Genomic DNA, 23557 nt, shown 5'->3' with positions numbered 1-23557 from the left:
AGGAGGATAGGAAAGGATGTGTGGTAAAGAGCACTGATTTTTTTATTCACAGCTTCCAACTGTGCATGTAGACAAAGCAAAGTGCTTCAAACACAAAGTCCCACAGTGGCCACACTACCTTTTGCAAGTACTCTACCCCTTTCCCAAAGAGAAGCTTTCACAATAAATTCAAGTGTTCAAGACATCTTTGTCTGAAGAGATATTTTGGAATGCTAGTGCCAGCTAGCATGAGACCTACAGAGCCTGGCACACATTAGCTGTTGAGAGCATTGACACTGTTAGCAGTCTTGTTTCAGCACAAACCCTACCTCCTCTGCAGCTGCAGACTTGATAATCACAACACCTTTTAAATCCAAAAGTATGTTCTGATTTCCAGGACACTTTTAGAAACTCAGCCAGCTGAGATCAAGATCCTGTTTGTTAGCATTCTGGTTCCTGCAGAGGCTGTTGGCAATGGCACACATATTGAAAGGTATCATTTCTAGGTTTGTGGTACCACCTCACAACTATTAAGCACACATTTCTGATGCAAGCAGCTTTTATGAACAGCTTGGCTGGGCAATCTTTCTCAGTATGCCTATTTCTTGTAGGGCATCCAGGTAATACAAGGGTAGGACAGAATTAGCTCTCACAGCAACGTCAAAAGTTTTTACTGATAACATGAGCATTTCCATCAGGGAGCCCATTTGTATCAGCCAACAAGAAAGGTTCCTTGCAGAGCTTTCCAAACCTCCATGAAGGCACTATCTTTTATGTTCACAACTGTGCATCATATATGCAGATGAAAAACAGGGAGGGAAGGGGGAGAGGGAGAGGACAGGAAGAGACAAGCACAGAATGTCACAGTAGTTTCCACTGGCTCCAGCAAAAGCAAAAAGACCCACAAAATATAAAGAACAAGCAATTTTCCTAGGATAAATACGTATAAGGAGTGGAGAAGAATCAGACTTCAGTTTCATTTACAGACTTCATTTACACAAATTCACACACATTTACACATTTATCTGACTCACTAAGTCAGTGACAGTGGGTCACTCCATGCAGCTCCCCCCACCTTTACTTCTGACTTTTCTCTTACTGGCTTCACTTCTGCACTTACCAAATCATAGTTTCTGGGCATTTTATTCTTATTGTCCTCCTGTTTCCCAGAACATCCCTCTATTATCAACTGCCTTACCCCACCCATCTCCTTCCTCAGCAAACTGACAAAAAACAAATTTCTGTAGAAGTCTGTTTTCCCTTTTCCTTCCTCTACAGGTTCCCCTTACAAGGCATTCGGGGAAAATTAAAAGGCTGCAGCAGCATTCCTTTCCAAGCTACCAACCAACTCAGCATTTCCCTATCTCATGGGACACATGACTGTAGGCAAAGTTCATGTGTCAAGTCCTCCTCTCCCAAATGCATGGAGTCTATGCTATAAAGAGGATGATGTATAGAGGAAAGAAAACTCCATTAAGACATCAAAACAAACATTAGTTTTGTTATTTTCCCCCACAATATACTCCTTTCATGCCACTGCAAGAATAAATGAAAAGAGCAAACAATCCCATCCCTTCAAAATTGGGCCATTTCTGAATTTCTGGCTCATACTTTGCTCTCTTCCCCCCACCCAAAGCTATTCAAATGAGAGTCCAATAGCTTCCTATGCACTAAATGCATGAGGAAAAAAAGACTTTGATAAGAACAAAATCTTTTTTACACTGCATTGGTTGCCATGGGAAGCTTGATCAGAGGAAAGCAGTGTCTACAGAAGCTGGTGTTAATTTTCTATGTGGCAATTCTGCCTGCCAAAAAGCTTCTTTAATTCCCAGCCAGTACTGGGAGTGGGTTCACAGCGATGAGAGGATGTGCACACTGACTATGTAACTGAATAGGTATTTTCATGCAAACTGTATTAATTACATGCATGCTGAGAAGAAAGATCTATCTGTTGAGAGGTTAAGAGCTGTGTGTCACTGCCTGAGCAGAAAAGCCTCCAGAGCTCCCTGTACCAATCTGTGACAGGGAGAACTAAAAAGGTGGGAGCCTGAGAGGTGCAGCTAAATTCATGCTTCAGAAACCAGAGCAGGCTCATGAAAAGCCATGAATACTGAACAAGAAACCCACTGTGAAAAAGAAAGTCAATGATATATTTAGCATCACTAAACTAATAGAGTAGAAATTTCTGATTGCTAAGCAGGGATACACTTGGTCTATTTAAAAGGCTGCATAGCACCCCAAATCTGCAGGAGTGGGAACTTAAGCACATCATACAATAGGCTCTGCTCCAAAAACCACAGGTAGAACTGTGACAAACTAAAGTCCAATTTCTTGCCTCCAATAGCCCAGTCCTAAGGAATAACAGGGTATATTTTAAGATACTTGTCCAGACTCTTTGCTCAGCCTCCAGAAATTTGACTTTCAGAGATATCTTGCAACAGTGAACACCCACACCTAGAGCAGAGAGAGCAGCAGAGGAAATTGCAGCAGAGCTGAACTGACTTTATAAGGATAGTCCCCAAACAGACAAGGGCAGCCTCTGTTCTTACCACCATTTCAGCCTACTGAATTCACCTTGTCCATCACACTAACTGAGCCTCAAAGCAGAGGGCCCTCAAAATCCCCACCAATACCTATGTGATCTAATAACATCCAGAAAAACAGGCAGCTTTCTCTCCCTGTCATCTGGCAAGGATGCTTATCCTCATGATCTGCTGCCAATGTGGTTAGTGCCTGTCTACCTGAACAGGCCCTGCTGCAGATGAGGGGACAGGGCTAAGTGCCAATATGCAGGGTTTTCAATGATTAATTTTTTGGTGAAGAAGAAAAGCCCAGAAAGCTTTTTCCTCAGCTCCTGCCCTGCACATGGAGAACCAACAAAAATTCCTGCCACACAGCCAACAGCTTCCACTGGCTGTTCTCAGTAGCCCGTTTCCACCTGCCAGACCATATCTTTAAAACAACCAGCTGTGTCTCTAACCTCAAGCTGCAGATGGCAGGGAACAGATGCACAGATCTGAAGCAGCATCCAAAATGCTTTAAAAATACTTTAAAAAAGCTCAACACATGGACAGATAAAAAGATTCAATAACGAGCAGAGATTATGACTGTAACATCGACCAACCCAGGCCTCTTTTCTTTCATACACAAGGCACCACTGAAGTTTCAGCTTTACCAGGACCACAGATGAGAAACTGCAGTTTTCCTTCCTGCTTCCTCCAAGAGTGAAGGTGCTGCCTGTCCACATGGGCTGGCTACACTGACTTCTAGCAGATCCAGCTGATCTCACTGCAACATATCCTCATCCCCCTGCAACTACTGTATATAGAAAATCCTTAACCTACCATGGGAGCTTTTCATGCTATTTCAAGGCAGAGCAGAAGAAGAGGAGGAAGATTTTTAAAATTGGCAACCCTTCTGATACTGGGCAAATATAAGGCAGGGTGATGACTCAGGAAAATACTTTGCATGAAATGGATGCAGAGAGGAAAGAGAGCCTGGGTCCCATCTCCCACTGGGTAAGTTGTACACAACTCCAGTGGAGCCACACTGGAGCCAGAGACATGGCAGCAGTGCCCTCAGGAGAGTGATGGCTTTTTACAGAGCTGCACATTAAGGAGGCACCCTTTCTGGGAGGCAAAGAACTAAGCCAGACACAGATTGTGAAAGACTTGGGCAAGAAGTGCATGTAGGGAAAGCAGAGGGGGAAAAAAGGCCTCAGAGGAAAACGATGGAATTTAAACCAGCTTACTAACTGGGAATCATTACAGTTGTAAGGAAGATGAAAATGTTTCCAGTTAATTGCTGTGGCTCAGAGCTACCTAGTCACCAGTGATTCAGCAGGAACTTCACCTTCAAAACAACCCCATTCCTTTCAGCAAGTCAAAACCAGGAGAGGGGAAAAATAAAACCGTCATGAATGAGAAACCAGGAGTAAAGCCCTGTCCTGCAGAACCAGGGACAGACCATCTCTGCTGCATTGCAGAATACTCCACCTGTCCTCCAGCAAAGGTAAGTAGAAAAATGAAGCCACACAAAGCAGCAGCTGTACTTAGACTGAATTGTCTGTCAGTCTGCACATCTGACAAGCTCCAAAAGAGACAGGGCACTGATGACAAATGCCTGTACAGACACACACACATATATATATGCAGGTATATACACAGACACATGCATACATATGGCTCACAGCTGACTGTAACATTTACACATACCTCTCTCTCTCCAAAACCATTCATTTCCCTAGGGGTAGGGAAGCAATGCCAGCAATACACCTACATGAAGTATCAAATCAACTGGGCTAGGAGTTGCAGAGCTGCATTTTATTTCAGTGCTCTTGCCAAACACCCACAGAATACTGCAGATGAGCAGCAGCCCTAGAGGTTAGAGCAATGGGCAACTGGTGATAGGTAGACTGGAGGAACAAAAGGATCACTGAAATAGTTAATGACCAGAAAATGTGCTGATCAGAGAGACAAGAAAGACTGAGAAGTACTAGGAAATGGAGCCTTGAGCATCATCTGGCTGGTTCCAGGTGTGACCAGGAGAGATGAAACAGACAGAACATGGCTCAAAACCTGACAACCTTTGCATGCAAGACAGAGAATGCAACTTCTTCCAGGATGAACACTAGAGATTCACAGCATACTGTGTTAATTCTTGGGAAAGGACCTGTTTCCATATGCTGAGATCTCCCAAAGTTACAGCTGTCTCAGGCACATCAACAAGGAGAAATGAACAATTATCTGTCCTGACAGACCAGCCAAGACACCTGCTTTGGGGATCTCTTGCTCCCCAGTTGTGCTCCACCCCTCCACAGGCTCTCAAGATCCAGTCCCTCTTCAACCAGGATCTGGCTGACAGCCCCAGACTTGCCATTTTCAGCAACAGGCTACAAGCTTTTTACTGAATCTCAAAGGCCTTGGTCTTCCTGGGTTTGCGTGCTCTGAACTTTTCTTGACCTGCTTGCAGCTCTGTTTTACTTGGTTGAGCTGTGACAGCAATTTCTCTAACTGACCAGGTGTCTATAGATGATTTGGTTTAGTTCTGTTTATCTTTTGTGGAGTACAGCATAGTTTTATATAAACAATGTTAACCAACAGCTATTTTATGTAGACTGAGATATTTACAACTAATGACTGCATAGTGGAGAAAACTGCAGGCATGGTATGAGAGCAGAGGCCTTGAGAAGTGCAGAAGCAGGATGCAGTGCAGAGGAGTACAGGAATGGGATGATAAGAGAGGAGGCACATGCTTGCCATTGGAGACCAAACTGCTGCAAACAGTCTCCCCACTGTCTCTTAAAAAAATACAGACCTGGAGCAAAAAAAAAAAAAAAAAAAAAACCAACAGCTTTTAGGGTAGCAAATAAAACAAAGAAAATTATCCAAAATTCATTAAAGACACCACATATAATGAATTCCAGAAGCATTGTGGAGTTGTACAAGTGCAAGATGTGCAAGTGTATTAGCAAGCATATTAAAAATTATCCAGGTGAATACTGGAGTAAGGAAGAAACAAGTAAAACCCACATCATACTCCTCCCAGAGAAGGGCTACAAAGCTGAAGATTTACCCTCAACAACTGACTTTGAGATCCAGAGGAGCAGCATAAGCATAACACCAGGAAAACCAAACAGAAAGAAAGAAATGTATTACAGTTTTAATTGCATTATCATAATTGTTGAGACATTTTTATATAGAATTACCCTAATGCACTAGTAGTCCTTTTTCTGTCATAATTAGTGGTAAAGTAAAATGATTCTTGAATTAGAATGTTATGAATTCAGTTATACCAATAATAAATTCCTGACTTTTTTTATTTATGCACATTTACAGCCCATATATAAGGGGTGTTTCCTCTTTGCCTGTGAACAACAAAGCCCAAGGGAAACATCTCAGAGAAAAGACACACATACAGGGGAAGAGAAAGCAATGAAAGGTAAGTTCAAGAAAAAAAAACTAAAATCTTTTAAAACAGGCAAAGAGCAGCTTAAAGGGAAAGGCAAGAAAAAGGTAAAGAGGAATAAAGTTTACAATAAAATTACTGCAGAATAATCAAATCTGCCATTAAGTGCTGAGCAAATTCAGCTTTCCAGCCCAATGTATAACAAGAGAAGATGCGAGCTCTCTGAAGGTACCCTCCTGGGATCAAGCAGTCTTTGCAGAGATTTGCAGACCCAGCTGGGATTGCACAGAGAAATCTGGCTGTACACTTCGGGTTTGCACCAACTTCTCTGCAAGAGCAGTTGACACCATGCCATGAAGCCTCAAAAACCTGAAAATTAATTTTCCTTTAAAACAAAGCCCCAAGGAAAATATAACCTGCTTTCAAGCAATTGGCCAGCACCTCTATTTCCAGCAGCATGCACAGCCCTCATTGTGCCTGAGCAGCTCAAGAGCAGGGAGAAAGATCCATATATCAAGCTAATCATCTGGGGCAGACCAACATGACAGCTCATGGCTGATGCCTCAGGGCTTTAACTGTTTTACCATGAGCACAAAGCGTATCAATATTAAAATGGCATCATTCAAAGGAGCAAAACACAAAAGAAATGAAATTTAACCCTCTCTGCCAGCCCCCTCCCCACCACCATCTCCCTGGATAGTCTCAGGTGAGGAAGGTAGTGGGCAGATCCCTCCAAGGTCCATTGACCCATTATTGATCTCTCTGCATTCCAGAGCAGGCAGCAAAAGCCCCCACTGCGGCAAAGAAACTGGAGCAGCTTTTCCCCTTGAATGCTTCAGTAAGCATAATCCAGGCCATATCTCTGCAAGAGTGTCAAAAAAAAAAAAACAAAAACAAAAAAAAAACCCACACAAAAACACTCAAACAAATAAACAAAAGCCCACCACAACAAACAAAAAAAGCCACCACACCAAACAACAAGCACACACACACAAAAAAAGAAATGCTTCTTGGAAAGCATCAAGTTAAAGAATTACTTGTTCAAATAGCCAGTTGTTTTCTGCTCCTCTAGGCATGGGCAAAGCTCACAGTTGGCTTAGGCAGCAGGCTGCCAGATCCACAAAAAGGCACTAAAGCCTCCTGCCAGCCTTGCCTACTCAGCACCCTACAAGGTCAGGCTGGCAGATGCTGAAAGAAGGGGCAGGGGGGGGGGCTGCTCCTCCCCACAACTGTCCACACCACAATACACAGGAAGCCTGCTGCAGCTCCCAGGCCCAAACATCCATAGCTCATGCCAGCTCCCTCTCCCAGCCTTGCCACTTCTCACAGATGGAACAGCTCAGACATTGCCAGATTGGCAAAGTTCAATTCTGCCCACGTTATCTTTTTAGAAACTTTGTGACAGCTCTGCCTTTAACAAAAGATGAACATTTACTTCTGCTTTACCTCTATTTCAGCATAACACATAGCATTTTAAATGCACTGAAATTTTTCTTCATAGTAGTTAATGAGCATCACTTGTCAGGAGATCTGAAAAGATCCTTCTTTCCTAGAAGGAGAAGTAATCATGTTAAAACTCAGTTTTGCTTTCTTGTATATCTGCATCTTCTGTCACAGAGAAATGTTGTCAGGTTAGAGTACAATATTAAGAGTACTTCCTAAAAAGTATTAGGGTAGTGTTGAAAAAGCATAACAACTGACTCCAAAGGCAAGAAATTGGCTGGTATCAGCCCTGGCTTTGGCTGCCAGCTGAAAGAACCACTTTCGGGTGCACAACAGGCCACAGTTGTGTGCATGCCTTGCAGGGCACATCTTCCACTGCAGCAGGGAGGGGGCCAAGTCCTACAACTGGTTCCTAAGCAATAGTCAGGGCATGCTTACAATAAACAAAATACACCATTTCTTGGCACTTCCTAGCTAACATCCTAACACGATGCTCTGTCACCTTTAACTCATTGCCTTCTGACACTGAGTGAAACCCAAGACCATCTACAGTGCCAGGTCTTCCAGAAAAAGGAAAATGAGTGACTCCCTGTTGTTCACACCTGGTGAAGGGATATGTCCTTTAGACTGTATGTACTTCTTTTAAGTTAAACTCTGATTTGTCTCAAGGTTGCCAGGAGACACGGTGCCTGTTTTGAGATTCTTGAAAAGGGTGGAGCTCAGTTGAGGCGGCTGGTATCTCATTTTCATCCCAGACTTTGCTATTCAGTCCCCACTCCCCCCCTCCTTGCTCTTATGCAAGCTCAGGACTTGGCTCACAGGCCAGTGGTGTTGCTGCACCAAGGCACTGGTTGCTAGGAGGTGAAACTGGAGAGATCCAGAGCAGGTAGAGCAGAGAGCAGGCTGCTACCTGCAGGTACACAGGCATGTTCTCTCTGCTGTCCCCCTTCTTTCTCAGCTAATGGGCAAACCCAGCAGGTTGCAGAGCTTCAAGCTGAGAAAAGGCCTACATGTTCCAAAACAGCTGAAGTACTGAGAGCTTTGCAACACTCCTCTTTCCCTGTTTCCCTAGCATGCAATAGTTTCCAAACCTGTCAAAGCTTCCCACTTGCAGAGTTCTACCGGAGGGTTTAGCTCTGTTATTAAATAAAGTAGTCATGCTTATTCTCTTGCTTCCATTTCTTTGCACATAAACTGCAGGTTTATGACCCTCACCACGGGACTGCTGCCTCCTCCTCCTCTCCCTATTTTCTTTTTAAATAGTAACTTCCCTTTAGTTCACTGGTTAATGCTGGTTAATGAGACCAAAGCACAAAGTAACAAACCAGCCATCTACATGGGATTATTACCAGCTTGCTTCCCAATTTAAAAATCCAATTGACACACTCAAGGACTGAGGACAGGCAGGGTTTCTCTTAAGGCAGGTAAAATCAGATATGCCAAATACAATCATTAAAATAGCAACTGCTGTAGCTATTGTGACAGGCATGATGGCACTTTCCTTTTGAGGGAACTAGATATATTTGTCCTGTAACTAGGCTGGCAGCAATAAGAAGAATGTACTATGTAGTTTTCCTTAATACAGTTTGTCAAGCAACTCAAACAGCAACACACTTGCAGGATTCCTCCAAAAAGCCCTACCTTTCCCTGCTCACAGCCTCAGGAATCCAGCATAGAGAGATTTCAAGGGCAGTTAAGTGCTTTTGCTGTGACAAGAATTTTCATTGCAGCCTTGCAAAGATAAAAGCATTCCCATTTCCCTGTTCTCACTTTCTTCATCACTAACATTTTTGGCAACAGCAAAAATCTACACTAACATTAATCATTTTGAGGACTCAGCTAATACTTCCTGCCCCCCAAGAAACATTGCACAGGCAGTGCCTGGACCTGCCACACCAGCTGTGTGAGACAGTGTGGGACAGAAGCTACCTAACTACTTGCCCTACCCACAGCACCCAACTTCACACCACTGCAGCATCACATACAGAACAAAACCCCTCTCCAAGATTTTCCACCAATGGTGGGAAGAGCACATGCACACTGCCTACACAGACAGTGCAAAAAAGGAGCTTTCTTTGGCCCATAATAAGGGTCCTGTGATTCATTCTTACACTAAAAACCATCCCAAATTTCACCATCAGCTAAGCCCAAAAGGTGCTTAACACAATGGTGTGCCATGTTGTGGTACTGAAGGGTCAGAGTCCAAAGGTTAATTAGTAGCCAAAGAATTTGCATTTAAAAGCATTCTGATGTTTAAAAAAAGAGGAGGGGGAAGAAAAATGTAAAATACACCACTGAAGGGATGCTTACATGAACTCCATCCCATTTCCTTCTACAAACCATTCTGAGAGCATTTGTTTCCACCACTGCCCCATTTTGCTCTCCTCTCTCTCTAAGAACCAGGCTTGCTCAGCACTTGGAACAGGTGAAAACAGACACAGAAGGAATGGAGCCAGTAGCATCTGGAGTTTTTTGCCATAACCACATCCTTAACTTTCTGTGTGTACATGTACTACAGCATCAGCTGAGCTCATGTCCCATTCGTGGAACCAGCTGTGGGACTTTGAGCAGGAGCATCACACTGCAGAGGCTCTGAAAGGCAGCACAACATGTTTTTGTGGGCTTTACCACCTTGAGGGAAGGTTAATGTGTGGTCCTGGGACAAGAGTGTCCAAACTAGCACAGGTAAGGACTTGTGTACAACACAGCATCTTTCACATTATCCCTTTTCTTTCCTTTTTTTTTAGTAGCCATTATTTAACACCCAACTCCTATTATCTATAAGGGAAAAAATAGAAAACTATTGCTTTTATTTTTAGGAAAAGGTGCAAGCTGAGAGAAACAAAGTGATTTTCTCTACCAGCCAGTCCTGTGACAGACTAAAAATATAAAGAAAAGAAGTCTGTTCCCCATGCCCTACAACACACTGGCTCTTCCCTATTGCTGGCTTTTTTCAGAAAAGTCTTCCTGTCCTTTGGACAAACCCTCAGTATCATTCCAAATATAGAGCAACATAAAGAATACAGAACAACACACTTCTGGTGAGACCCCACCTGATGTACTGCATCCAGGTGTGGAACCCTCAGGACAGGAAAACACAGACCTGTCACAGCAGGTCCAGAGAAGAACCACAAAAATTACTAGAGGACTGAACACCTTTCATGTGAGGACAGGCTGAGAGCTGAGCCTGGAGAAGAAAGGGCTCCAGAAGACCTTATTGTGGCTTTTCAATACTTAACAGGAACTTACAAGAAACATGGGGACAAACGTTTTAGCAACCTACTACTGTTGTAGTAGTAAATGGGGGGAATGGCTTTAAGCTAAAAGAAAATAGATTAAAATTAGAGTTTTTTTACAAAAACAGTAATGTGGTGAAGCACTGGAACTCTGGTTGCCCAGAGGAGTGATAGATGAACAAACTAGTTTAATTGAAGATGTCCCTGTTTACTGCAGGGTGGGTTAGACTAGATGGCCTCTAAAGGTCCCTTTCCAACCCAAATTCTATGAATTTCCTGGACCCAACCCTGCAAATTTGAATATGAGAATGGGTGGCTGCAAAGTCCAGCCTTTTCCAGGTGCCTGACAGAAGGAAGGAATTACAAAACATGGATGAGCACAGGCTGATCCCAGATAGAGTGGGGTACACAAAGAAATTTTTGGGAGAAAGGGCTCATATCACATGGCTTCTCTTGAAAGACAGGGAATAAGCAGATACATTGGTACCTGGAGGCTTGAAGGAGGATGCCATATCAGACCTATTGCTGATGCCAGACCCTCAAATAGTAACTGTATATAAAGCATCACATTACATCTCTATTTGTCCCAAGCTGTAGTGGCTGGCTACGGAACAGCGACCCACCCCCCTGTAACCTCAAGTCTGGATTAGCAAATGGCACTTGGGACAAGTACCCAGAAGCTCTGTGTGCAGGAGAACAGCACTCTGTGTACAGAACAACAGCAGCTTGTCTCAAAGGAACCTGGCAACACCAAACATCAGCACTGCACTGACTCGTCTTTCAATACCAAGAGTGACACAATGTAGAAGTCTCACAAGGTCTGAAGCCAAGCATTCCACAGGATTCCTACTGTCCTCCACAAGAGCTACTCCACAGCTGGCAAAGATGGCATTAACCAGCTCCCCACCCAGCAGCTGAGCTCTCAGACTCAGCAGCTCAGCTCCCAACACATTTCCCCCAGCTGTCAGACAGCACCCCAGTGCTGCAGTCCTCAGTGAATGCTGCAGTACTTTTGGCACATCTTTTGACTTTTCGACAGACTCCCTCCGGTTTAGTAACAAGTCTTTCTGCCCAGCTATTTTGAGGTTTTGTCCTATTTTTCTCCCTTTTCTGCTGGGCAACAGGTTTGCTGCAGGTCTGAAGTTTCACAGCTTCATCATTATTTAATATTCTACCAAATGTTATGTCCTATATTGGTTGTCAAAGGTAAAGAACTTCAATTAATTAGATGAGAGATAGAAAGCAGCCCCACACACACACTAGGGGACTGGCTGATAAAAATGGCCTCGAAGTCAATTTAAAAGGTTTGACTCCAATTCTGGTAAAGACTTAAACCAGGGGAGTTTGCCTACTGCTCCAGGTGATTGCTAGTACTGCTTCTTTTGCTTATTTTTGAAACCCAGTGCTGTTCACTTTAGACAGAAAATTTTGTTTGGTTTGGTTGTAATGGCCCATCTCAAACCAATCTGCAGTACAGATTCTAATTATGTTTAATGATCTCACTTAAGGGGATTTTCTTATCTTCATCTCTGAGCCCATCACCACAATTGTGCCAGCTGAAAAATATCTCCAGATGGCAAGTTAAGCACAGCAGCCTCACAGAAGAAATGTATTAACAGCACTCCAGATTTCTGGGAGATGAGGAGGGGAAAGAGGTCTAACTCTTGAAAGACAACTGTCCTTTTTTCTAAGAAGACAAAGCAAGCTGCCTCTGATGTGACCAAAGATACTGATAATTGCTTTGAACCATACACAAGAACTTTTCTTCATTTAATGGTAGGTTTCTAATCTTTACAATGCCACAGGATTCTCCTCTACAAAAGAACATAAAAAGAAAGCACAGAACTTCTCCTTCAGAGCTTTTGGCAAGTAACTTGAAGGAGGCAGCACCAGCAGAAGTGGATTTATCCACTGGCAATCCAGCAGCTCAAGTATTTCAAAATCCCTGAATCAATGCAGGCTGCATTTGGGATATAGCCCAATAGCATTAGTGTTATGCTAAGTAAAAATCAGTGAAGAACTGTACCTGCACAGAGCAGTAGAGCTTTGCTCAAACTGCTCATATACTGGCTCTATAAAGAATAAAGGATTCCTTCTGTGCACCTAGAGTTTTCTAAATGCAACTACCATTGTGGCACCCAAGGAACGAGATCAATTAGTTAATAAAAACAGGCACTGAAATAAGGCAGAAATATTTGTTATTTTACAAATCAGGATTTTATTGTCCATGTCACCAATAATTCTAGCCTGGACAGAATAGTCATAAGTCTTGGAAAGATCTCAGTTCAGAATAGAATTCTGCCTCATTCACCATCAGTTACCTGTTGGATTTGCCCCTCAACTTGTTACTGTACCTAGCTGGCCAAAACCGTGCACATCAAGGAAGAAAGAAGGAGCGAGGCAACATCATACCTGGTCAAGTTATGCAATGTTTATCCTAAATGTTACTCTTCCATTGTGGGTTACATACAGGTTAAGGTAAAGGGAAATCATTCTAAGCTGATAATTTATTACTTTGTGCAGTAATCTATCTGTATAATGATGGAAAATTATGACTAAAACTTTCCAAGAGACTCCACATGTGGATGGGCTGGAAACCATTTAGCCTTACAGCCTATCTACTGGAACTGGAAAGAGGTATTTGAGAGCAAACCAACAATCACTTCTAGAAAAGAAAAATCTTCATTCTTTCAGCTTCCACAGGGATTTACTACTCAGCTATGTGAGACAGCTACACATGTGTTGAGCAGGCCTCTGGATGGATTAAAACCAATTCACTCATTTCTTGTTCATCCCCTTCCTTCCTTTGCTGTGGTAGAGACCATCATCACTGCCTGCCAGTGCAGGACCTGACAGCCAGGAGGAGGATGACTCAGAAGGGCTGACAGAGTTAAATGGCTTCCACTCCATACTTCAAATGAGCTGAGGATGAGGAGTGCAACAGGGAAAGACACAGTGAAAAGAGCTGAGACTGGGGCTGGATGTTGCTGAGAGGCTGCTGCACTGACATGCAGCATGCACAGCACAATTGCAGTAAAGTAAAATTTGACCGAGACAACTGTGCAGTTTTCTGATTTGAACATTCATACAACCATTTACTTTGGATTATTACTCGTCCTATCTTCAAAACAAAACAATTATACAAAAACCCCAAGGTGATAAAGCTGAACAAGGAACAAGTAACTCCTCAAGCAGATCATGCAGCAAAAAGTAGCAGGAAAAAAGACTCAGTATCTTCATTTTACCTTGGATCATCCATCTTCTATTGTCCCTGCCTTCCTATCTACAAATGAAGATGATCCATTCTGAAAAGGGACAGAATACAGGGGCATCCAAATCATGTGTTCAGCAAATGTACTGCACACACACAGAGCTAGCCAGGGGCCTGTGCCTGCATTGTCTACAGCAATTTCTGAGAGAAAGCCAGAGAAACTCATTTTACTATGTGTGAGAGAGAATTCACTATATTAAACCTGTATCTGCCTTTAGCAGAAGCTGCTGTACATAAAGAACTATGCAAGAGCTGAAAGGGGAAAAGAATAAAAAATACACAGGTTGAGATTGAGCAACTCAGCACATGTGCTATATATCAAACACCGGTCTTCCCAGCAAGGAACACTAATGTAAAAAATACCTTAAATCTATTAGAGTGGCTCCAAACTGATGAGCCAAACTAGAGGGATGCTTAAGCTGACCCACAGCATAACAGCATAGTGTTTAAAAGGCATTGCACACTAAAGTCACAAAGTGCTACCTTCCTGCCCCTCAGAAGAAAAAGCACAGGATGCTTCCTCAAGCAGGCAAGTGCCTCACCTTAAGAGCAGGTTCTCAACCAACTATCAGGATCAACTGAGAGCCAAGAACAGAAGAACAATGAGAAGCAAAATCAATCAAACAGTCACACCAACCTACAAGGCTTAAAAAACAACAGTAAACAAAACACCAAAACCAAAACCAGGTAAGCTGACTAAACCTACCTTAGCAGCTGGTCTAGAATTTAAATGATAGACATTTCACAAACCCTTTTTCCCTTTTTTAATGTTAGTCATCCTCAGAGGATTTTCTTAGTTTTGTTTCTCTTCTTGTTTCTAGGAAACAGAGCCTCAACTAGCTACTGGAAAAAAAAAAAAAAGAAAAAGAAAAAAAAAAAAAAAAAGAAAAAGAACCTCAGAAGAGAATAAACTGAGAAGAGCAGGGAAAATGCAAAGCTGGGGAATTAAAACAAAAGAAGGTCAGAGCACTGGTCCTACCACAAGAGGTAAAAAATTCTGTAGATTTCTGCACCCCCCTCACAAGAACAGCTTTGTTACTCATTGCAAAACCCAAACAGAGATCCAGTTAAGCAACTTTGGGTTTGTTTCCCTTGACAATATAAAACCAGGTGAATGCAGGCAGCAGATGCAAGACCTTTGCAGAGGATACCATTTTCTCTCTTATGTTGTCTTATCTCCCAAGACAACAGCCTTACATCAAAGTGGTAGACTGGAATACCTGCAGCACTCAGTGCCTTTAGCCCTTTACTGCTGACATGAAGAAAAGGTCTCCTGTAACACAAGCATCCCACAAAAAACATACCAGAACCAGCACAGCTGCTGTCTCACACTGCCAGAGAGGGACCCATTAGGGTCAAAGCAGGGAAAGGATAATATGAGCAAAAGTCATTGGGAAGAAAAGGAAAAAACAATGTAACACTCAGCTCTTTGGCACCACAGGGGAGCTGGAACAAGTTTTGTTGCATTGGGAATTGCTTCTTTCATCAATTTAAGAAACTTCCCAGGAGACTCAGAAACTCCAAGAAAAACTCAGAAAAAACAATCATATAAAAAAAAATTATTTTAGGCAAACCAGAGACCCAAATAAAAACCATGCTCAAAGAATGTCAAAGCTTCTTATGCACAAGTCCTCATTCACACAGCTGCTTATATGTGATACCTGATGTGGATGAAGTCACAGTGCCTGGGGCAACTGTTTTGATCTCAACCAAATCAATCAAGGTATGTTGAAAGTGTTCTTAGGAAAATACAGGGTTGTTACATAAATTCAGCTTTTAGGGGTAAGACTGGAGGAGCAAAGCATCTGCATGTCAGCATTGCAAAATCTCCATACACAAGCAGTGGGATGGGGAAAGCACTGGAGTACAGCTGAGGATGACCAAGTTGCTTGGATAGGCCACAAAACAACTGTGCATGAGCCACATCCAGGCTGCTACATCAGACTCACATAAGTAGTTTGGTGTACAGTAAATGCACAGCTCTGTCTGAGCAATGGAACCCAGATGGTCACAATTACTGTCACAGGGTCTGGTTGGACCCCTGTCACCAGAGGTGTCTCCCAAGGTTCAGTACTGGCCCCAGTGCTGTTTAACTTGTTCATCAGTGACTTGGATGAAGGAGCAAAATCCCTCCTCAGCAAGTTCACTGATGACAAAGCTGGGAGGAGTGGCTGATACTCCAGAGGGCTGTGCAGCCCTTGGACAGGCTGGAGAGATGGGCAGGGAAGAACTGCCTGAAATCCAGCAAAGGCAAGTGCAAGGTCCTGCACCTGGGCAGGAATAACCCCAGGCATAGGCTGGGGGCTGATCTGCTGGAGAGCAGCTCTTCCAGGAGGGACCTGGGGGTCTGGTGGACAGCAAGGTGTCCTTGAGCCAGCAGTGCCCTTGTGACCAAGAAGGCCAATGGTGTCCTGGGATGCATTGCCAGCAGGTCCAGGGAGGTGATCCTGCCCCTCTGCTCTGCCCTGGTGAGGGCACATCTGGAGCACTGTGTCCAGTTCTGGGATCCTCAGGATAAGAGGGACATGGAGATTCTGGAGTGGGTCCAGCAACAGGCTGTGAAGATGATTGAAGAGACTGGAGCATCTCTTTTGTGAGGAAAGGCTGAGGGAGCTGGGCCTGTTCAGCCTTGAGAAGAGACAGCTGAGAGGGGACCTCATCAATGTCTGTCAGTGTCTGAAGGGAGGGTGCCAGAGGATGGAGCCAGGATCTACCCAGTGGTGTCAAGCAACAGGACACAAGGCAATGGGCAGAAACTGATGCACAGGAAGTTCCACCAGAATATGAGGAAAAGCTTCTTTACTGTGCAGGTGACAGTTCAGCTTTTTAGTGAACAGGTTGCCCAGAGAGGTTGTGGAGTTTCCCTCACTGGAGATATTCAAGAACCATCTGGATGTAATCCCATGCCATGTGCACTAGGATGACCCTGCTTGAGCAGGGAGTTTGCACTGAATGACCCACTGTGGTCCCTTCCAGCCCTACCAATTATGCGAGTCTGTGTAATTTAAATAGAAACAAAAATAAACAAAATGAAGCCAGTGTAACAGAAAGGCCAGGATTCTTCCAAATCAAGAGACATTCACTGAAAGCAGAATGGGAAAACAAACAAACAAACAAACAAACAAAAACCAAATTAAAAAACCCCACAAAAACCAACAAAACCCAAACTGAACAAGATTATCAGATTGTTAACTCAAGATTGTCTTGACTGCAGCAAATTACAACAGTATCACAAGACAGGCCAGCCATGGCACAAAAGCAGCCATGGCATAAAAGGCTTCAAACTTTCAGAACACACATCTAGTATATTCCTGCTCAGGCCATGAAATGTTACCACCAACAAGTAAGGACATGAATTCCCCTGTAAAGCCCTAAGGAATCACATAACCTTTTAATTAGCCAAAAGAAACCTCAGGTGTACTCACACTTGATTAAATCAATGTCAGGCATGCTCATCAAAGGACATTGCTATTAACAAAACTAACCTATCTTCAGCTATGCAAGAGCCCAAAATACCTGTTTACGGCACTCATTTTCTTCTCTCTCCTTGCCAACTTCAAGTGTGAATATATTCAGCATCAGAAAAGATACATAGGAAGAGGCAAAACACACCAGAATACACTTGCCTGACTCCAAAGAGTTCAAGCATAACAGATGCTGTTGAACACTGATGTGGACCTCAAATTGTCTGCTGATTAACAGACTGTCCACTGATAGAAAAAGAGGCAGGAGGCAGAAATCAAAAGATATTAAATTCCATTTGAACACAAAGCAAAAAAAAAAAAAATTAAACCCCCTTTATTTTCATGTTTTTATTTTGTTTGTATTACTGTGAGAGTAGTCAAACACTGGAACACGGTGCCCAGGTATGGTGGCATCTCTGTCTCTGGAGATATTCAAAAGCTGTTTGGCCACAGTCCTGGGCAACCTGCTAGAGGAGACCCTACTTGAGCACAAGGGTTGGACTAGATGATCTCAAGAGATTCCCCCAGCCACAGCAATGCTGTGATTTGGTGAATTAGGATATCACCAGGACAGGCAAAAATTTCTAGGCAGTTTCACTGACTCCATCTCTCGTTCTAGCCACAAACACAAATCTTCAAATGCTTCTAGCACACTTACTGTACCCTTGAAAATATCATCTAGAATCAATGTGGAAGTTCTTGTCTTCTAATTCCAGCTTTCATGTCTTAAGAGTATGTCCATGGAATATGACTTGGAGATAATGCCCTTTGTATTCTCTTTCAGTTTGCTGACCAGCAGAGCAAGCTCAAAGCAGAGCCAAACTCATTCTGATTCCTGCATTGCAGCAGACCTCTCCAGCCCTCACCCATGCCCCTATAGGTAGCTCTTTTGCTTTCCATCAGTCTCCTTCTGCATACCTCTATTTGAACTTAGACTACAACTGACAGATACGTTTCACTCCAAAGAATCCACATATAAGCAGGTTCAAGCTTTAAGCATGAAATCCTTCCTCACATTTGGCTGGGGAACATGGTAAGTCATAAATTGCAGGGCATCTACAATAAGGCTTCTGTCAATTCACTGAAAGCATCATTTGCTCCATTAGGTATTTATTGGATTGAGAATCACACTGAGTTATGCTTATGTTCATCACACCACAGAACACAGTGAAAAGTCCACAAAATGTATTTAACTCCCAGCTTAGAGCAAGAGGAATGAGAGCAGTTCCATTAAAAGGGACCTCATTAAAATTTGATAATGCAACCCCTCTCCCTTGCCAATTACACTAACAGTGCTGAGTCTCATCATTCTCTGGTGTTTAAAGAGCAGGAAATAGGCTTCCTATAGAAGATGACAGTGGAAACACCCTGAATCTTTATGTTAGTGCAGCAGTCGTGGTTTATTTTAGCTTTGAGGAATGTGGTCAGTGACTCACCCTGCTGGATAAGCGACGAGGCCAGTTCTGGGGTCGCAGGCTAATCCTCTGCCTCCCGACACGGTTATGCCCAACACCTTCTCCAAAGTCACCTAGAGCATAGAAGAAAGAAAACAGGAAGTACCATGAAATCTGAGTGCAGCTCAAATAGACCCATAACAAAGATGCTGATGATCTGGTTCACACTGGTTCCCTGGTTCCTAGAAATCCACTGATAAGCACCACGTACAAAAGTAACCCCATTCAACTTTCAGTACAGGCATAGCAAAATACTGCTGGGGTCCAGAGAAGGAGTTATTGACCCATTTATTACTCTCTCTATACCAGAGCATTTCAAATAGAGGATTGCAAGCAGCAGATAGTACTGGTGAAAAGCTGGGATGTACATTCATTGACCACCAATTCCCACCCTCCCAATAGAAGCAACATACTCTAAAGCTTGGCTCTTTCTTGAAAATTGTTTCCAGGTTGACCCATTCTCTTTGTTGTCTCCATCCAGTAGTAGGTGGTTCAGCCTGGTCCCAGCATTGTACTCCTAGGAACTGAATAGTCAGTTTTCCTACGGTGCTTGAGTGGAAATCACAACTAGTGGTCAAGGGCATCCCCAGAACACCACAAACATACACAAGCCTGCTGCATACCAATGACCCTTGCCAGAGACAGTTATCTGAATGTCCTCACACTCCCCTCAGGCAAAGACCTCCACTGTTTTTAGGAAAATAAAATAAATGCAACTGGGAAGATCTACTTGGAAGATACAAAGGCCTCTGTGGTAAGAAGCTGATAAAAGCAAAAAAAATAAACAAAATAAGAAGGACAGGTGACAAATGGACATGACACAATGTTTTGGGGAGCACTTCCTGGCAGAGAAAGCATCAGAATTCAGCAATTACCCCAAAGCAAAATGCTGCAGTGGGATTACAAAATCTGTTTTGTGGCATGAAAGGACTCAATCCCTGAGCACAAACCAGTTCTCAGCCCTGGGGCTATTTTGACCGACAAAAAATTATTCCCTTTTCCTTACATTTGCACAGCTTCATTTTATTTATTATATATTTGATGCAAACATTCCTCCTCGGCACTGCTGTCTGTGCCAAACTCAAGGATTTTACTGGGTCACAGCCTCCTGTTTTTAATTATCATCATCTAAGTGATATTTGGTTAAAGCCTTAGGGGCATGGACACAGCATAAGAAGTTACTATTGTAATAATTACTAGTGACTTTAATAGCTGCCCTGAAGATGAACATCTTGCATTTATAGGGACGTGGAGCACAAAAGGCAGGGGCGGGGCAGGTTTCCCACGCTGCCCTGACCACACACCTTACCAAACCCGAGGAGTTTGGCTGCGGGCTGAGACACAAGGACGAGCCCAGCCCATGGCTCAGGCTGCTAGCTAAGGGGCCAGAAGGAACCCCACACAGAGAACCACCTTCATTCAGCAGCTACAGCAGGGCTGAGCTGCCACCACTTAACATGAGCCATGCTTTCAGTGAGCTCAAATTTGGCCTGCATTCAGTGACATGGAAAGTAGAAGACTTCATATTCCAATCTCTGGAACAACTTGGCCTTTTTTTACCTCTTATTAATAATACACCCCAGGTACTTAAAGACATTATGAAAAACCACCAAATTGTTCCCTTCCCTTGCAAACTGAGAATCTGAATCTCTGGCTTTTACAGAACTCCACTGGATTTTTGTTAAGTAAGAACGTGCAATTAAAAATGCAGTTATGAATCCACCAATAAAGAAAGGAACTAGTTTTGTTTCAACTTAATATTAGAACAAAAATGCAGATATTGGGGAGAGGAGTGGGGAATGCCAGGAGGATATCTAGTTTTCTAAAGCAGCTCAAAAATATATAGAAAGAACTCAATGCTTCTGCTGCTGAGATTCTGGCTAATATCAGCAGTTCCCAAACTAGAAGAGGTTTAAATCCTACAGAAAATGCATTCTTGAGAGCAAAGGAGGAAGTGGAAGAGACATGTGCCATTCAAGTAGCTCCATCTAGATAAGGCACCAATTTCTTGATGCTGTCAGCAAACATCAATTTAGCAATGCTGTGATTACACTGCTCAGTGCAGGCTTCAGCTCAGTCTGGCTGTAATTGCCACTATCCTAAAAGGCACTGCTTGACCTTGGCTATGCAAGGTCAGCAGCAATTCAGCAACCTACTTTCACCAACAGGTATGTTTTTGCTCTACAAGGACATTTATCAAGCCTCTCAGTGTGCAGTCTTACACCACAGCTGAGCTGATCTTACAGCAGCCTGTCTTGGAGGGGACAGTTCCTTCCTCCCTCATCCTACTCAGCCCACTGACACCTTCCACCATTTCCCTCACTCCAGACAGCTCTGGCATGGCAATTACCTGTTCAAGGCCAAAACAGCAGAAAACCATGTTCTACTTTTCATTTTCTGTTTGTCAGCCTGGGGGAAACCATAGGAAGACCAAATTCAGAAAACGGAAAAAAAAACCAAAACCAACCAAAAGAAAAAAAAAAAAATCATCCTTTCCCTGGCAACTAGATCAATCTAGATGCACATCCAAAGCCCAATCAGACCTCTCCAAGTCTTTAAGAAGATTAATCAACAGGAGCACTACTTGATTTGTAATGACACTCTCACCTCAACAATACCAAAAGTTCACCCTTACTCCTCTCTCTCTAAAGTCAGTGGAGGTCCCCTGCTGCACTGCCAAGAAACTTTGTGGCAATGCTAGGATGTGGAAAGTCTACCTTTCTCCTATGGTCAGCACGCAGCTTGACATAAAAGGAGCAGCTCAGTCTTCCAGTCTAATTATTTTACTGCCAGGGAGTATCTTCTGGCCTCCAACAGACCATTTGTTCCTTTAGAAAAAGGCAACTGTCACAGCCATATCCCTGATATTGACAGACTAAGTGCCACAGAAACACATACCTGTCTCTAGACTAAAGATTAATGATTAACTTTCTGAAAAAGGCTTTCCCTATTTTGCTCACAGTCTTAACTTCAAAAACTTTCTAGTGTAAAGAGCTTGAAGGGCAACCCCACAAAGCCTATGCAAAGGCAGCACCTCCACTTGATAATACTCGAGTATCAAAACCAACCTGCATCGTAAAGGAGTGCAGATAAATTTAAAATGTGATCTTATGGGACTTGTGAGCTCCACTTCCACCAACCTGCCCATAATACATCACAGTTTTTCCCATGACCAGCTTCCAGACTTGGTGACATAGGGGCAAGAGATAGGCCCTTCGTCACAAAACTAGAGAATGAAAAACATTTCAGAGAGAAAAAACAGTAGGTAAGAACACGATATGAATTGGATTTTTCTCAATTTGCCAGCTAATACAAATGAATTCTTAATATGGTTAATTAGGGCAAAAACACATCAACTTTAACTTCCTAATCTGTAATTAAGATTTGTCAGCAAAAGGTAGATTGGTCGATACAGGTCTGCCTTTATCCCACTTCTGGAGTTATCACTTCCTCCTGTAGTAAGGGCAGTCTCCCAATCCTACATAGCCATGAACACTGCCATTCATACAAGACTCCCAAGTAGTACTTCAGCACATCTCAGTCAGAAATACATTAGTTTGCACACCTTCCCAAGTCTGATCTGAGCTAACCACAGGATTTGGAGAGTTCCCCTGCAGATCTGAGACACTGTTCATTACCAACAGACCCTGCATTTGCCCAATTTACATCCTACAGTTGTCAGACATGTTGCTGCTTGCTCAGGCCTTCACAGGCAACTAATGGGTCACCTCAACACCCTCATCCAAACCTGGAAACAACTGCAAGATTAAACCTGTCATTTGTACCTAAATTAGAGGCAAGAGAGGAGGCTGACAAGCTGCATTTGTTACTTCATCTTGAGGCTTCTATTAATAGCATTTGGCACTTTCAGTCAAGGTTCTCTGTGCAACTTGTGAGTTATTGAATTGATCCACACACAAAACACTTCTGCAGCTCATTTTGCACTGCCACTTCAATATCTGGAACCATGCCATCTCCATTCCTTTAAGGTCAACTTTTACTCAAATTTCGAGGCTCCACATACACTTAAGACACCAAAATCTGTGCAGCTAACACCTTTCTTGCAAAATCTGATATTCCACCATTTTACAGGCTTAAATCTAAATTTGGTTACTTGGAACTGCACAAATATATATGAAGAAATTTTTGTGCCTAAGCAGATCTCTTACCCTGTTCCTTCCACATCAAATCCCAACACCATCAGATAGGTAGGACCAAACCAGCAGAGTCCTGAATTGCAGGACTCAAGGTACCAACAGCTATCTGACAGCAGCCCTTGCTTCCATCAGGCACAGTCCCACACAGCACATGGGGAAAGCCCATGCTTGGGGGGAGAAGCCGTGCAATCTCTGCCCTCATGCTGAGGTGCAGATAATCCTTTCAGGAAGATTTGATCCAAACAGTCCCAGCCAGCCTTGTTTGGCTTTTTAGAAAACTCAATGTCTGACCAGCTGCACCCAGGTCTCAGAGTGAGTTTCGTACTTGCGTGAGCTCTTTCTGTTGTTTTGAGGAAGTTATCACAAACAATTGCTTCCATCTGTTATAAAGACAACACAGAAATCCTTGAAGGATCAGCCCAACTTCACTCCCCTGCAAACACTTTCCTCTTTGCTATCATTTGCATTCCTTTGGGACCATCTACACTTGGAAAGCCACACGGGAGTACAGGAGACAAACACTGTGGCATGCACATGGAGCAGGACTCTGTTAGAAAGCAGTAGTAAACACACCCAGCACAGCAATAATTTCCACCAGAACGGGTGCCAAAAGGGACCATCTCGTCACACTGACAGTCCTGCCTGA

General features: G+C 43.2%; 1 protein-coding gene across 3 annotated transcripts in view; it reads right to left on the bottom strand.

Moving 5' to 3' along the window:
- Positions 1-23557, bottom strand: part of MAPKBP1 (mitogen-activated protein kinase binding protein 1) — a 92451-nt gene that overhangs the window by 44716 nt on the left and 24178 nt on the right. For all 3 annotated transcript variants that reach the window (XM_056492118.1, XM_056492117.1, XM_056492119.1), the window contains exon 3: positions 18737-18828. In XM_056492118.1, the coding sequence (XP_056348093.1) occupies positions 18737-18828 (92 nt within the window). The remainder of the gene's footprint in view (positions 1-18736; positions 18829-23557) is intronic.

This window comes from Oenanthe melanoleuca, chromosome 5 (assembly GCF_029582105.1).
Source record: "Oenanthe melanoleuca isolate GR-GAL-2019-014 chromosome 5, OMel1.0, whole genome shotgun sequence".
NCBI lineage: Eukaryota > Metazoa > Chordata > Aves > Passeriformes > Muscicapidae > Oenanthe > Oenanthe melanoleuca.
The sequence above is the reverse complement of the archived record's forward strand: the minus strand, read 5'-3'. Positions and strand labels throughout refer to the sequence as shown.